Genomic DNA, 15,207 nt, shown 5'->3' on the forward strand with positions numbered 1-15,207 from the left:
GGGACCGCGGACTTGCAGACTTCAGAGGCTCAGGCGGCGGCGGCGGGCGTGGACGTCCGCGCCCGGCTCCAGCGGCTCCAGGGGCTCGGGCGGCCCCGGCTCCGGCGGGGATGGGCGGGCAGCCGCCCTGGGGGCGCGGGGGGCGCACGACCTGACCGCCTGGACTCGAAGCCCGGCCGCTTGGCAGCGCCGGGTCGAGGGTCTGCTCGGTGGGCGCGGACGCGGGGCCGGCGGCCGAGCCGGAGCCAGAGCATGCGGGGCGCGGCGCGGGCGGCCGGGGGGCGCACGGGGCAGCTGTGGCCGAGGCCCCCCGCCCCGGGCCCTGGGCCGCCGCCGCTGCTGCTGCTGCTGGCCGTGTTGCTGGGCGGCGCGGGCGCGCAGTACTCGAGCGACTTGTGCAGCTGGAAGGGGAGGTGAGTTCGCGCGGCGCGACCCCAGCCCTTGGGTCCACTTCCCTCCCCGCGGGCCAAGCGCGCGGGGGCTCGGGGGCCCGCTCTCCAGGCTGAGTGCCGTCCCCGCCCTCCCCCGCCCCCGGTTTTAGAACAAAAGAGCCCGCGGCGTCCCGGTCCCCTGGCCCGGCGGACGCCCAGGGGGAGGCGCGCCTGCAGCGCGGTGGTGTCAGTCGGCTCCAGCAGCCCGCTCGCCCCGCGCCGGACCGCGCCGCTCCCCACTTGGTTCCCCGAGAGCCGCAGCCCGGACCCCGCGACCCCTCACTGGGGGCAGGCGGGGGTCGGCCTCTGGCCCTTCCCGGGCTCTGCCCTCGGCGAGGAGTTGCGCGCCCCGGGCCGGGAGGAGCCGGGCCTGCGCTCAGGGCCGAGCGGGAAGGGACGGACGGGTCCGCAGGAGGGAGCGGCGGCTCCGGTGGTCGGAGCGGGGGCCCTGGCGCTAACCGCGCACTGACCACGTCGGTGCGGGCGGAGACCCGCGGGCGGGCACCTTGCGCAGGGCGAGTTCGGGGCCTGGCGGAGCCCCCCGCCCCGGCCCGTGAAGGTCAGGCCGCCCTTGGCAGCGCGCGCTGGGCTCTGCGACCCCCCCTTCACGCCCTCTGCCAAGGCAGGCAGCCGAGGACTTTTTTAAAAAACTGCAGTGTGACAGGCAAGTCACAAGCGTCGGCGGGGGTGGGGGTGAGGGCGCAGAGAACCTCCGTCCGCCAGGGCGCCGGCCCCGAGCCAGGCACCTCGCTGTCGGAGAAGACTGCTTGGGCTTCCGCAGTTGCGGATTCAGGAGTTCGCAGAGGGAGATACTAGCGTCTTCTTCTCCGAAAACGCTATGGGCCGGTGCTGCCCTTAGATCTGGGTGTGTCCCTGTGTCCCACCGTGCTGGGCCCCTAAGTCCCTGACTTCTGATGGGAAGACTCCCGCTGGCAGACACCTCATGCTGTGGGGTGTCACGGGGTTATTTTGAGTGAAGACAGTTTTTTCCGAGAAGGTAAGGGTTGTGCCACTGTGCTGGGTTCTGCGTCAGCAGGGCAGTTGCTGGTCCTCTTGGATACGTACAGACCCAGTTCTCTGTGGAAACTGGCAATTACCCTGCTCCCTTCTCTCCGCTTCCCAGCCTTCTAGAGTGAAGGTCCTGGGCTCCTGAGCTTGGGCTGGTGTTGCCCACCCTCCCTGCTGCAGAAGTTCTCCCAGCTCACACCACAGCAGGGGTGGTAGAGCTGAGACTGGAGCCCTGAGTGGCAGATCGGAGCTCTGGGGGAGGGTTGGCCTGGAGAATGCTGGCGCCAGCACAGAGCTGGCGGGGAGCCTCTGACTCTGACACACTCTTCTGGGGCTGCCCTCTCCCCCTCGCTGGTAATTAAACTCCCTGCTTTGCAGCCTCTGCTGGATGAATCAGTGCATCCCCAAACTGAGGCCTTGGGGTGTCCTGCTTCAGCAGATCAAAAACAGAAACCCAGTCCCACCCTGTGAGCTTGAGTTTCCAGAGGAGGAGCTGACATCCTTTTCACATTCTTGGAGGACCATGTGCCTGGAAGAGGATGCCTCCCCTGGAGCCCAGAGGGAGCTGTGAGCGAGGGCTGGTCAGGGGGCCAACCTGCTCCTGGACCACGCAGGTGTTTGCAGTGGGTAGAGGAATCCCTTCACCTTCCTGTTCCTGTGCATCCTCTTTATCTACTGAGAGAAGAAGGGCCACTTACCTGCGGCCCCTCTTCCTCCATCATTGCTAATGGACCCCTGGACTTGGACACCCTCCAGTGTCCTCCACTCAACCCAAAGGCAGAACCCGGCCAAGGGCGGCTGCAGTGGCTGTAGGAGCTGTGGGCGGGATCTGGAGCAGAGACAGGGCCAGGTCACATTCCTGGAGCGTAAGCCCCCCTTGCATTGTAATTGCTGCCCCCAGTTATCGTTTTTTTTCACAAATCAGCTGACAGATTCTTACTCTGGTGCGCTGGTTTGCCTGCTGACTCTATAGCATTTACGACTTTTTATGAGCCCTTCTAAAGACAGCACAGGGTGGTGCAAACCCTGATGTGCCGGGTGGATTCTGATCCCCTGATAGGAAGGGATTTGTTTTTTATGACACTGGCCACTCACATTTGACAGGCCTAATGTGTTTCTGGGTGTTTCCAAGCAATTAAGTAGAAGGTTTTGAAATCCTTCTCCCTGTGCAGGGGCAGGACGTGCCCTATCTTTATTAGGCCCTGGTCATAAAGGTGGACCGTGAACTTTCCTACTGCGATGGGCTGGGCATTGCCGGTTATGTCACACCTGGGCTATCTCTCCTGCAAGGTGGGGAAATGAAAAGTAACTCCAGGCAGGAGCGCCTATTGGTTTCACCCTTGATCAGAAGCTCTTCCTGACTTTATTCAAAAAGAGACCATCACTTCCTTCTGGTGACTCAGGGTTTGAGCCAGGCTATGGTTGTGAGTGGTGTGGGCTCTGCTGCCACCACACTGACCCTGTCAGACAGTCCCCATAGCGACTTGGAATTTGCCATCTTTCCCATAAAGGTGCTCCACAGATGTGTCCTCCTGGGGGGGGGGGGTGACACTTGCCAACTCTTTTTTAATGCATTAATTCAGTTTAAATAATCCAAGATCAAATCAGTCTTCTCAGTTTCCTAAGGTTGAATAGAACCACAGTTTTTTTCTGCATCCTATAGCTCTGTCATAACATCAGAAAGCAGTTATTTCATTTTTCTTAGTTAGGATGTCACCTGCATGTCATGTGAAGATTGTAACATACCATCATCAGTGACCATGACTGATGTGGTGTGTTTTTGCATCTCCAGCACTTTTGTTGAGCAGATGTCCGTCTGAATGGAGCTGCTGCTCTGATGAGAGTGTGGACACTCCTGTGTTGGGTGCTTAGTGAGAGTCTTGTTGGTCCTGATGTTTTAGCAGAATGAGAGAGAGGAGGCAGAGCAGGGCCCGTGCAGGCTCCGGGGACGGGCTGGACCTGTTAGAGGGTGAAGTGATGGGCGCTTTATTTCTCACGTGTCCACTGTCGTTTTGTTCCTAGTCCCCTTTTAGGCGAGTGACGTGTGAGTAACTGGGTGCACGTGGTCATGTACGCAGGCTGGTGGATGGCAGCCCCCAGCCTCGGGTCCGCCTCCCCCTGGGCAGCATGGGCTGGCCATCTGTCCTCACGAGGGCCCCCTCTGCGCCTGCCAAGACGTGGGTGGAGGGTGGGCCTCCCCATTTCACCCTCCACTGTTGGGGTTAAGGCAACCTCGTGAGAGGTACCCACAGCCTCTGGTGTGAGGTCTCCACTCCCTAAACCCCTAGGTCCCCCTCTTCCCACCAAGAGGGAAGCGAAGCCTTGGAAGGGGTGGTTTTTGTGGGAGAGAGAGTTGAGGATTGGTGTCTGGGCATGGCGCAAGTGTCCAGCTGCCCTTCAAGGCTGGAGCCAGGAGAGGAGGGACACTGTGATAAAGTTTGTTTGGCTGCGTAAGCGCAGAGCTGATTATAGTCATCTGTGGCAACCACACACCATTTAGTCTAATTTTGTCACCCAGCACTATAATTATGCCCATCCCCTCCTATGTGTCAGATGAGCTTGTGTGAGTTTTATGTGACTGTAATTTGTAAGTCTGTTCTGTGTGTGCAGCCCTGCTCGGCGTCTGAGGCCAGGCTGCTCATGACCCAGGGCCTTGGGGGTGGGGAGTGGAGTGAGGAGGGAGTCCACCTCCTTGACACCTCCTTCTGATGTGGTCTGCAGGGTGACTGTGCATCCCTAGCTTGCAGCTGGCCGTTGCATGAAAAGTGAGGCTTTTCGGGGCCTGGAGCATGAGTCACCAACAGTAAATGCAAACCATATGTTATGTGTTTTCTCCTCTGCAGAAAAGGTTTCTGGTAACTCACTCAGGCCAGGGCTCTGAATATAGTATTGTTTATTTCACATAAAAATCCTAAGAATGTGGGTGAACCTGTCTGAGATCTGATCAGAACCAAATTTCATGTAATAAAACACTTAGTTGAAGTCACCGTTGAGTTCCCGGGCTGCTTGGTGTTTATGACGTAACCGTTACCACAAGCTGACATTTACATTACAGTTTTGAGTAGGGGAAACTTGAACGTTTTTGATGGTTTCAGTTTCTCGAAAACATAATGTTATGACTTACTCAAGACCTGCCTCCCCAAGAGCATAGCACACTTCATTTTTTCCTGTTTGCTTTTTATTAGGAGTGAAACCCACTGGGCTCCCCAACAGTCCCCATCGGGAAGACAGGTTATCTGCGGACCTTTTGTGTCCCCCTCCCTTTGCTTTTCCACAATTCCTTCCCGTGTCTCCCTGTGGAGGACCTTTACTTTACTTTTGTGTCTTGCTTTGATGCTATTTGTGTTTGCTTTGAAAAAAATACTATTGGCAATGCAGGGTCTTCAGGTTTGCAAATGAATGAAAAAGCAGTCACATCATCACCTTAAGGAAAATATGAACACTGTGCCTAACGGGCATCCTGAAGACAAAACTCACCAACAACCTACACAGCCCCCCACAAATTGCTAACATTCCCAGTTCGTTTAAAAGCTGCTCCCTGGAGTGCATTATTTATTATATGTGCATTGCATTCCAGCGTGCCTCCTGTAACTTGAATCTGCTCCTTGGTCTTCACACTCAGTGGGAATCTACCAACATTTCCTGGCCCTCATTTGCTTATCTGGAACTTGGGTTGGTGCCAAAGTCCCACTGGTGTTTCCCTGTTTATTTTTTGGAAGAGCCGTCTTTTCCTTGGTTCTCACCTCCACTGCACCCATCACTGCCCCTGTTCAGGGGTTTCCCAAGGACACGGGCTCAGAGGCCAACAGAGTGTCCAGGTGGCGAGAGGGTCTGGGAGCCAGAAGCTCCCACACTTACCAGAGCGCTCGGAGCCGGTGCGCTGGAAGGAACTGGGCGGGGGAGGCCGTGTGGCCACCCCTCCCTGGAGATGGGCCCTGAGCTGCAGGGTGGAGACGGTGCCAGCCTGCCTGTGGGTGAGGGGTGCTCGGACACCCGAGCAGGCGTCTCCCAGCTGACGAATCTCCCCCTCCACAGCGGACTGACGCACGAGGCCCACAGGAAGGAGGTAGAGCAGGTGTACCTGCGCTGCTCCGCGGGCACTGTCGAGTGGATGTACCCGACCGGTGCGCTCATCGTGAACCTGCGGCCCAACACCTTCTCGCCCTCCCGGCACCTGACTCTGTGCATCAAGCCCCTCAGGGGCTCGTCCGGGGCCAATATTTATTTGGAAAAGACTGGAGAACTGAAACTGCTGGTGCGGGACGGGGACCTCGGGCCCGGCCAGGCCCCGTGCTTCAGCTTCGAGCAGGGCGGCCTGTTCGTGGAGGCGACACCCCAGCAGGACATCAGCAGGAGGACCACGGGCTTCCAGTACGAGCTGACCAGCCGGCATGCGGGGCCAGACCTGCACACCCTGTCAGGTGAGTGTGGTGCCCAGGGTGGGGTGGTGGCCTCAGGGGTCCTCTCTCGTCTCCCAGACCCCCCGATCATCTCCCACCCCCACCTCAGCACAGCCCCTGAATATGCTGCTCGAGTCCGTGCTTCAGGCCTGGCAGGTCTGCCTGAGGGCGGCCGAGGGGCCCTCCCGGGAGCAGGTGCCCCGTTAGTGCTGTGGGCAGTTTGGACTTGGGACGATGGCCACAGGTCAGAGCAGAGCTGTGACACGGTCCTGGCCCATAATATGCTCTTCTCCCCTGGACCAGTTTTGACTGAGATTTGAAATGGGTGCTGTTACCATCCAAACTGCCCCAGAATCTCTTCTGACACACGAGTTGGCCGAGTGTTTTTGGCGTCGGCTGCAGTCCCTGAAACATTGAGTTTTGGGTGGAAGTTGAGTCTGATTCACGTTCCAGAGCCATGCAGAGCTGGGATGTCCTGAATCGTGAACCATTCCCAGGTTCACAAGCCGCTTTATCTGTGGGTGTCAGTGAGGGCACCGGCACCATGCCATGCAGGGCAGCTGAGTGGCTCTGATGACCTGGGAACCTCAGGTGAGGTACCGGAGGGAGTCTCTGGGTAGCCGAGGGCCGGTGAGTTGGCTTTAGATTTTCCTTCCCTTTTTTTGAGGCCAGCAGACAGCTTTGTGGGGCCCTGTGTGGAAGACAGTGTTGGTCTTTGGAAAGTTCTGTGGGCAGAGAGAAGTGTGTGGTCCCAAGAGCTCTCACACAGGGAAAGCTCAGGGTCCTGTCTTTTAGATAGGGACAGCCAGGCCAGGTGCAACCCTTGCTCCAAGGTACAGATGACCTCGTGGGGTCTGAGCGCATGGGGCGTGGGTCAATGGGGCTCAGGTGCACCATCTGCTTCAATTCCAGAACTAGTTGGTAGGAAGATGCCTCCCAAGGGGAAGGTGTGAGCTCGGGTAGTGGTGGGGGCAGGTTCCAGGAAGGCTGTTCCTGCGGTGACCAGGCAGGATGGTGGTCAGTGGGGGGCGCTATGGCATTGAGTGTTGGAGGCGAGGCAGGGATGCTGCCTACACCCCATAGTGCATAGGGCAGCCCCACCACAGAGAATGACCTGGCCCCAGGCATCAGCACAGGACACCCCAACACGAAGAGTGACTTATCCCCAAGTGTCAGCAGTGCTGAGGTGGAAACACCTGGTTTGAGGGCTAGGCCAGCCCCCCCAAATAATATAATTTAGTGAATAAAATCTTCCATTGGAAAAAACCAGACCTACTAGGATTTGAAATGCAGACTTTCTCCTGAGTGGGAATCTACATCTTATTGTTCTGTGTTCTTGGCTCAGATGAGTTTTCAAAACCTTAAACCTCTCTCAAACTAAACTGGTCTGTTACAGAGCTTCAATGTATGACTGCCCAGGTAGGACCCCTCTCCCCAGGGCCTGACTGCCCAGGTAGGACCCCTCCCCCCAGGGCCTGACTGCCCAGGTAGGACCCCTCCCCCCAGGGCCTGACTGCCCAGGTAGGACCCCTCCCCCCCTGCCCCTGTGCCTGCCTGGGTAGGACCCCATCAGGAATGCTGAAAGCTGCCATAAACCCCAGGACTTGAATAAAACTTTAACCACAACAGCCTTTATCTTGATCACCAGCGAGTGATCGTTGGCGGGGGTGGTGGGGGGACGCTAGAGATAAACTCGCGATAAAAACAAAATCTGGAAAAACCCGGTCACCAAATTCGATGTCTCTGGCCATGGTGAGAGTTGGCTGATGGGGCAGATATTAGGGACTTGCTAACATTCCTTTTACTGATTAAAATGTTGACGGGTTGAGGCCATTCGGCTGCTGGTCACATGCTCTGTCCCGCTGGGGCTTTGTTCCACTTTGCTGGGAGGCCGCCACCAGGTTCTTGGAGGCCACGGCATAAGGTGCTTTCCGTGCTGCCCCCTGAGTTCTCCCGTTGGCACAGACCGGCGTCTCTGGTGGAAAATCCACAGTGGGGTCACGACCCGGGGTGACTCAGAGCCTGTGGCTCAGCCCTAGGGACCTGAGACTTTGTTTCTTTCCCCCTCCCTGGGGGCAGGGTCTGTGCTCCCCCAGACCCCAGGTCTACGTTTCCAGGCTAGGGCAGTGAGTGGGTTTGGGAGAGGCCCGTGGGGTCGCAGGGAGAAGGCCCCGTGTGATGGGGTGGGTCGTCTGGCCGGGGCACCACACAGGACACGTGGCTGTGGCTGGACGTTGGGCTGCTGGGGTGCCCTTGATCCCCCAGACATACGCCTGCCTGGCCCTGGGGTGCCTCTTTAAATCTGGGGCTCACGGGGATGCCGGAGACCCTGAGGATGGTGGGGTGTGATTGTCCATCTGCCCAGTGGCCGGGGCACTGGCCTGGGGCAGCACAGATACAGTGACTGTCAGAACTTGAGATGGGGATGCAAAAGGCTCCTAGGGTGTGGGAGCTGCAGACCCAGCACTTCTCTGTCCTGAAGGAGACAAGGGCAGCAGGGATCAGGGAGGCTGGTGCATCCCTTCTCCCCAGGGATGGGCCCCTAAGCTTTTAATGCCAAAGGAATGGGTACGTAATGTGGAATGCTGGTGCCGGCCATCTGGCATCCGTGACCTCCCCCGGACCAGGCGGGCTCTCAGATGGCAGCGCTCTCCTGTCTGGCCTTGGCTGCAGCGGGGAGACACCAGTGGCGCCGAAGCCCCAGTGTGTGTGCCGTGGAGGTGAGCACATGCCCGTGACCTGACCTGCTGGGGAGGTGGATGAGCCTTCTCCCTCGCTGCTGAATCACGAGTTCCAGTTTGTGCTGATATGAAATTAAAGAGGCACCGCGGGCTGGGATCCCGAAGGAGAGGTGTGCATGAGCCTCGCTCACCTGCCGCAGCTCTGGGCGGTTCCACAGGGAGTGTTTATGGTGAGCGTGTCAGCCTCGTGTCCATCATGTTGCATAATCGGCTTCCTCGTATGGACTGGGACTCGCCAACAGCCAAGAAGAGGCCAGGACGGAGAGGCAGGCAGATACAGAGGGGCAGGCGGGTGGCAGGGGGACTTCAGCCCCCCGGGGACTCGGGATTTGGCTGCCACGTGGCAGGAAGGGGAGGACCTGCTCCCCCGCCCTCCCCCTCCTCCGAGGGCCTCGCCAGGCACCTGAGTAACACGGCACTCCTTCCTCTGGCGCTGGAAAAATCTGGCAGGATACAAAAGGCAGGCAAGTGGCCAGATGCAACTCACTAATGGAAGAAGCTCCAGGCCACACCTGGACTGTGTGCTGAAGCCTCACTGTGGACCTGGCCAGGCTGTCTGGACCATCCTCCCCAGGGTCCCAGCACACTTGGGGAAACAGGCACCACCAGGACCCCCATTGCCCAGTGGGCTGGGGGACGCGTTAGGGTGGCCAAAGAGGGAGGGCGGGGGTGTTACTCGGTCTGGTTCTAGGGGACAGATGCAGACCCCGTCTCTGTGGTTCTCCTGGGGCAGCTCAAGGGGGCCCTGGATTCCAGCATGTTCTTTTACTACTTAGGGGCTGAGAAGCAGGGGCTCACATCCATGCTCTGGGGTTTGGGCTCTGTGCAATGCCCACCCAGAGCAGGCCCCCGGCGTGTAGGTGAGGTGGCGGGGGGGACAGTGGTGTTTTAGACCCACAGCCGGAGGGGTGTGGGGGCAAGAGGACTTGCCCCTGTGCCGGCCGTGAAGGCCCAGAAGTGACTCCCATCGCCGCTCATGGGCGCCGGGTGGTGTGGCCTGGGTCCCACAGTTTCTGACGTGCTTCATCTCGCCATCCCCTTTGAAACCGCTCTGTTGATGAGCCAGGGGCGAATGGTCCCTTTGGGGGGCCTGGGAGGCGCAGACCCCTGCTGGGATCCCACTTGGGCACCTTAGAGTTTAGGGGCGGGCTTGATGGGCCGTGGGGCATAAACAGCAACGTTCAGAAGTGAAAAGAAACTTCGTTATTTCCTGGAAACAGTACAGGAGAGAACTTAATTTTTTCCCTAAGGTTCATTTAGATTCCTGCACCAGTGCTTTTCCAGCCCCTGTAATCACTGTAAAATTACTTTTCATCTTACCCAGCTCTGGACTCTGGGGGTGGAAGGTGTGACTCCTCTGGCTTCCTCACCAGGAAGAGGGAGGGAAGGGAGTGGGTGCGGGCGAGAGAGCTGGTGAGGCTGAGCGTTCCCTGTGCCCGCACGTGGGAGAGGGGGTTTCACAGGTGGCGACCAGCCCCGGCCAGGTCCCACAGGGTCCTCTGGGGCGATGTCAGCCTGTGGCCTGGAGTTGGGGTGAGTGCAGGGTTGTCATGATGATCAGAGGAGGCTCTCTGCTCAGCGAATACTGCTCACATTCTGGCAGCGTTGCTCCCTTTCCTCCCCTCCCTGTTAAAATGCTTCATTCACCACCTGTCGCAGCTGCACTGAAGACCCCAGAGGGTGTCTCACACATCGTGTCCACCCCAGTCATCCTTACCTGGGCAGTCTCACCCGCCAGACCAGCATCCCACCATCTACAAACTACTCCTAGGCATCGGGCTACCCAGAGCCTGACAGAGGGGTGCCGCCCTCCCCACCTGTACCTGCCGCTCTCACCTGCATCCCTGCTGCAGCCCCCGGCTGGTCTCCCTGACCCTGTTTTTTTTCTACTTCATTCAGTTCATTTTATGCATATTCCAGAGTAATCTTCCCAACGTCCACATCCCAGCCCTCCCCTTTCCAAGAACCACAGGCCAGAATTCCACCCGGCCCCTGGGCCGCCCCCTCCCCATCTTCCCCACAAGGAAACAAGATTCGATGTGTCAGAAACCAGCGCATTCCACTCGGCCTCCACGAGCCTAACTCCGATTAATAATTGTTTCCAGATTGCTCCTCTTGGTGTCCACAGCCTGGGTTCTCCACAAAGGTGCCTACACTTCACAAAGCTCAGAGTCATGAGAGAGTCTTGTGGGGGCCTTTGTTAGCTCAGCTGTCAACGGCACGGGCTCGCTGAAGCTTTGGGTGGGAGGGTCAGCAGGCTGCTGACCGCCGGCCCCCAGGCCCACCGGGGTCCTCGTACATCCTGCGTGGGACTGGGCGCGAGTCAGGGCAGGGAGCCCAGGACAAGCTCACGCCACCTTTCTCCCCAGCGGTCAGCTGAGGTCCCGGGGCCTACAACCCACAGAGAGCTCAAGGCTCCAGGCCTTGGTGATCATACGCACCCAGGCCTGGGTTTCGACCGCGGTCTGTGGCCTGGGCCTGTCTCAGCTTCCAAAGAGCTTGTGTGGACCTTGCCTCCCGTTCACCCGCGCTTGGAGTTCGCATGGCCTGGTTCCGAGGCCCCAGGTGGGGGCCTCTGACCCGGTGGGCACTGGGGGAGCCGCCAGGACGGGAAGTCTCCCCACTGCCGCGGGCCCCTCGGCACACAGGCTGGAATAAAATGCCGCCTCTTGTGGGATGTGAGGCTCCCCGATGTCTGCGGGGCTGTGCTCCCCCTTTTCTTCACTCTGGGGTCTCTGTCAGGCCCAGCGTGGGTAGCAGGCCCCCAGCGGGTTAGAGGTGGGGGACCCCCAGTTGACCACCCTCTTTTTTACGAAAGGCCTTGAGGCTGGGGGTCCACACTCGTGACAAAAAGCCACAGGTGGGCAGAAGGCTCCGGATTTGGAGCTGAGGAGGGAGGTGCTCTGTGCTCTCAGATGCTCCAGAGGCATCCGACAGGCTGTTCTTGTTCTGCGGCTTCTCCTTTTTCCTGATAACGTAACAGAAGCGCCCGTGAGTCATGGCACTCGCTGGACTAGACTGGGGCATGTACAGCTACCCCCGCCTAGGGGCAGGACGGGAGGGCTGGTGCTTCGGATGCTCGTGTCCATCCCCGAGGGGTCCCAGGACACCAGAGACTCCAGGGTCTCTGTTGCCCCCACACATATTCCAGGTCCCGGAGGCCCCTCCTGTTCCCTGTGCATCTCCCTGTCTCCTCGAGGGCCCCCGAGTCACTGCAGCCCCTGGGCAGGTGACAACTCAGCCCGGTTCAGGGGCTTCGAGGGCAGCTGGCCAGGCGTGCTGACAGTTGTAGGTTCATCCAGGCCCAGCGAGTGCCAGTCCTGGGGACTTTGCGGGGCCTTCAGAACATGAAAAGGCAGAGGGCAACTTGTCCTCGTGAGAGTTCACGCCTAACATTTCTGTTGTTAGGGAACTTGGGCCCAACCCTAGAAACTAGAAATAGGTGAGGAAACGTGCAACATCAGAGCCAAATAATAAACTTGTGTCTCCCCAAATCCACCGCTGAGTTAGGAGTGCCACAGTCCTGGGGAGTCCCCAGAGCCTCGAGGTTTCTGTCTCCCCCCAGCCCTTCTGCAGGCCTTACGCCAGTCTGAGGCAGTAGGTGAAGGTGGGGTGAGAGCTGTACCGGAGGGCAGAGGTCCACCAAGAAGGACTGGTTTGTCTGGAGTAATCAGCCCCTACCCAGGTCTGGGGAGTCTCAGAGGGGATCCTGTGAACAGGGCTGGCTGTGAAAGGTGTCTGGAGGTGTTTGGAGGTGACCACCTGGTCCTGTTGGTTAGACGAGGACCCCACAGCTGAAGCAGGTGGACGTGCCCCTCATGCCCACCAGTGCCTTTAGCAGGGTCACCTGGTCCTTCTGGGCAGTGCCTTGACCCCTGTGGAATCCTGGTGGCAGATGGGACCGTGGGGGCGGGCAGTGTGAGTGGGAGGCCCTGGCATTTGGGGGCCTGGCCACAGAGGCTGAGTGAGGCTCTCGGACAGGCTGGTGTCAGGGACGTGGCCTCAGATCAGCTCGGGTTGGTTTTGGCGCCGAAGAGCCATTTACACATGAGCCCAGGGGCTGTTTGCCCGGCACGACTACAGTAATGAGCTAAGTGTGATCGAACGCAAAACCGCACTTTCCCTCCGTTTTCACGCCATTGCAGGTGGCCCAGGTGAGCCTGGGGCCCCTGGAGACATTTCCCCATCTGTGCAGCCGAGGTCGAGGCCCCGCCTGCTCTTGGCACCCTGGTTTCAGAGGTGCGGGGCCTGGACAGTTGCTCCCGACGTCAGAGGACTTATAAGATGTCGTGTGGTCTACATGCCGTGGGCGGGAGGGTCCCATGTTCATGCACTGGCCCCGCCTGACCCTCTTCTCTCCCCACAGCCCCGTGCCGCCCTTGCAGCCACACTGAGGTGCTCTTGGCTGTCTGTACCAGTGACTTTGGTGAGTGTGCTGGCGGTTCCCGCCACGTGGGGGAACTAAACCCTCTGGGGGGAGGAGACTCTGCTGAAGATCCTGGGCTTGGCCCCTCTTCCATCACTGATTGCAGTCACAGGAAAAGGCCTTCCTTTCTGCTCCTTAGAGTGACCCCAGCCCGAGAAGGGACCTGTGTGCAGGGCGGGGAGAGAGCTGGGAATTCCTATTTAAGGTGGGAATTCCTATTCGAGGTGATACTGAGCATTTTCCTACTTGGCGTGTGAGTCTAAGTCCTGGCTCTAGCCTCTCCTCAGTGCCCTGCCTGCCTCCAGGTCCCCTGTAGGCACCACAGCAGGCGTTGGAGGCCCTGGTGGGGCCAGGGTCGGGATCAGGGACTCAGCCGCCTGCTTGTGACGTTGGCACAAACGCTCTCGAGTTAAGGGTGGCAGCATTCAGGGCGAGTTCGATGGAGCCGGCCCAGCGGGACCTGGCTCTGAGCGCCCCCAGGCTCCCAGGGCAGTTGGGTGGTGGAAGTACAAGCCTTTCTCCTCGCTGGCCCTGCACAGAGGGGATCTGGGGCCGGGCGGTGTCCCCGAACTTGTGCCTGCTCTGCCCTTCTCCACCCTTCTCCCTCCCATCACCTTCCTCCCCTGTAAGCTTCACCGTTTCTGTCTGATCTTGATACGGAACCGCGGCAGATCTTGAGTATTAACTGCAGTGACTTTTCTTGTTTTAACTTGAAAACTTGGTGCACAACGTGATTCATATCTTCTATTTTTCTCCACTTCTGTGGCTGGCCCTTGGTAGAAAAGCATCTCTGCCCAAGACGGTGTGAGTGGCGGGGACGACCCCTAGGCAACCTCTTGTGTGTGGATTGTGGTTTTTAGTGAAAATTTCTGGAAGGCAGAGTTCAGGGTCAGCTCCCGGTTCTGCTGCTGGGGGTGGGAGGTTGGTGCGTGCTGTCTGCTTGGCGAGCACCCCGCTGACCGCTGACCCTCCCCCCGTCTCCTTCCTCTGCAGTCGTCCGAGGCTCCATCCAGGATGTCACCCATGAGCCGGCGCAGCAAGAGTCAGCCATCCACCTGCACGTGAGCCGGCTCTACCGGCAGAAGAGCAGGGTCTTCAGGCCAGCCCCAGAGGGCGAGGGTGGCGGCTGGCGGGGGCGCGTCTCCACGCTGCTGGAGTGCGGCGTCCGGCCTGGGCGCGGTGAGTTTCTCTTCACCGGCCACATGCACTTTGGGGAGGCCTGGCTCGGCTGCGCCCCGCGCTTCAAGGATTTCCAAAGGATGTACAGGGACGCTGAGGAGAGGGGGCTGAACCCCTGCGAGATAGGCACAGAGTGACTGCTGGGTGACCGCTGCCGCAGCGATGGATACGCACACTGGGGTGGGTGCCTGGCGCTCCAGCTGGGGAGGTACACGCTGGTTCTGGCCAAGGACTCCCTGATGGATTGACTGGAGATGCTGTAACATGCCAACTAAGTTATTATATTTTTTTTAAAAAAGAAATGTTCATAGGAAGCAAACTCCTGTGTCGTAAAATGCCTTCGTGTGCTGTTGCGTACTGTTTTCTGAGCATCTGCAGTCACTGCATTTGGCTCGTGTGTTGGGTGAAGTGTGAGGGCCGTGGCCCACAGCCGATACCCGACACCAGGCTTGGGTACCACTCAAAGTTGTTTCTTATGATGGAAATTTATGGGGCCAAATACCTATGGTTTTTTCATTTTGTTTTTGCTTTTTAAAGAATGAACTTTGCCAGCCATGGTCATTTGGGGGCTGCAGGCTGTTTCCATTCCAGGGAATAAAGACCAGCCTCTGACGGATCAATGGCGCGTCTGTCTTCGGCCCTGGTCAGTGGTGTGTGGCACTTACCTAGGGGCCCACGTCAGGGCTTCTCCAAGGGAGCCCCACGGCCCTGGCGTTAGGGACCTTTCACACTGGGCCCAACTATAAGTGAGGCTGTTACCCCCACGCTCGGCCTCTACCAGAGGTACCCCCCACGTTCCTGGTGGACCACCCCCATCCCCTTCAGCATCTGCCCTCCTCCTTCCTGTTAACCTAGATCTTGCCCTTCGACCTCAGCTTCCCCCAAATGCCCGAGCACAGGGCAAGTGTCTAGATACCCAGGGCCTGATCTGGGCCCCATATCCTCAAGGATGAGTCAGTGTCCTGCAGCTGCCGGAACAAATGACCACAACCCAGGAGCTTAAACAACAGACACTTATTCTC

At 58.8% G+C, this 15,207-nt stretch overlaps 1 protein-coding gene and 1 long non-coding RNA gene across 3 annotated transcripts; both read left to right on the forward strand.

Annotated features, from left to right (window-relative positions):
- Positions 1–23: 23 nt before the first annotated feature.
- Positions 24–14,805, forward strand: METRNL (meteorin like, glial cell differentiation regulator). Its single transcript, XM_004275614.3, has 4 exons — positions 24–413; positions 5,475–5,860; positions 12,947–13,006; positions 14,000–14,805. Exons 1-4 carry the CDS (start codon positions 253–255, stop codon positions 14,320–14,322), a joined length of 930 nt encoding a protein of 309 aa, XP_004275662.1. The 5' UTR covers positions 24–252; the 3' UTR covers positions 14,323–14,805.
- On the forward strand, positions 5,867–7,407 carry LOC125962069 (uncharacterized). Of its 2 annotated transcripts, none has more exons than XR_007473437.1 (2): positions 5,867–7,258; positions 7,293–7,407. It is a non-coding gene; the product is annotated as an uncharacterized LOC125962069 (long non-coding RNA). The 2 variants fall into 2 exon arrangements; XR_007473436.1 differs by having other exon boundaries at positions 7,327–7,407.
- Positions 14,806–15,207: the final 402 nt, after the last annotated feature.

Source organism: Orcinus orca, chromosome 19, assembly GCF_937001465.1.
Source record: "Orcinus orca chromosome 19, mOrcOrc1.1, whole genome shotgun sequence".
In the NCBI taxonomy this organism is placed as follows: domain Eukaryota; kingdom Metazoa; phylum Chordata; class Mammalia; order Artiodactyla; family Delphinidae; genus Orcinus; species Orcinus orca.

Excerpts from the sequence above, each read along its gene's own strand:
- METRNL (XM_004275614.3), top strand. The coding sequence starts at position 253 with ATGCGGGGCGCGGCGCGGGCGGCCGGGGGGCGCACGGGGCAGCTGTGG. Across the intron at positions 414-5,474 it reads TTGTGCAGCTGGAAGGGGAG|CGGACTGACGCACGAGGCCC; the intron begins GTGAGTTCGCGC and ends CCCCCTCCACAG. Across the intron at positions 5,861-12,946 it reads AGACCTGCACACCCTGTCAG|CCCCGTGCCGCCCTTGCAGC; the intron begins GTGAGTGTGGTG and ends CTCTCCCCACAG.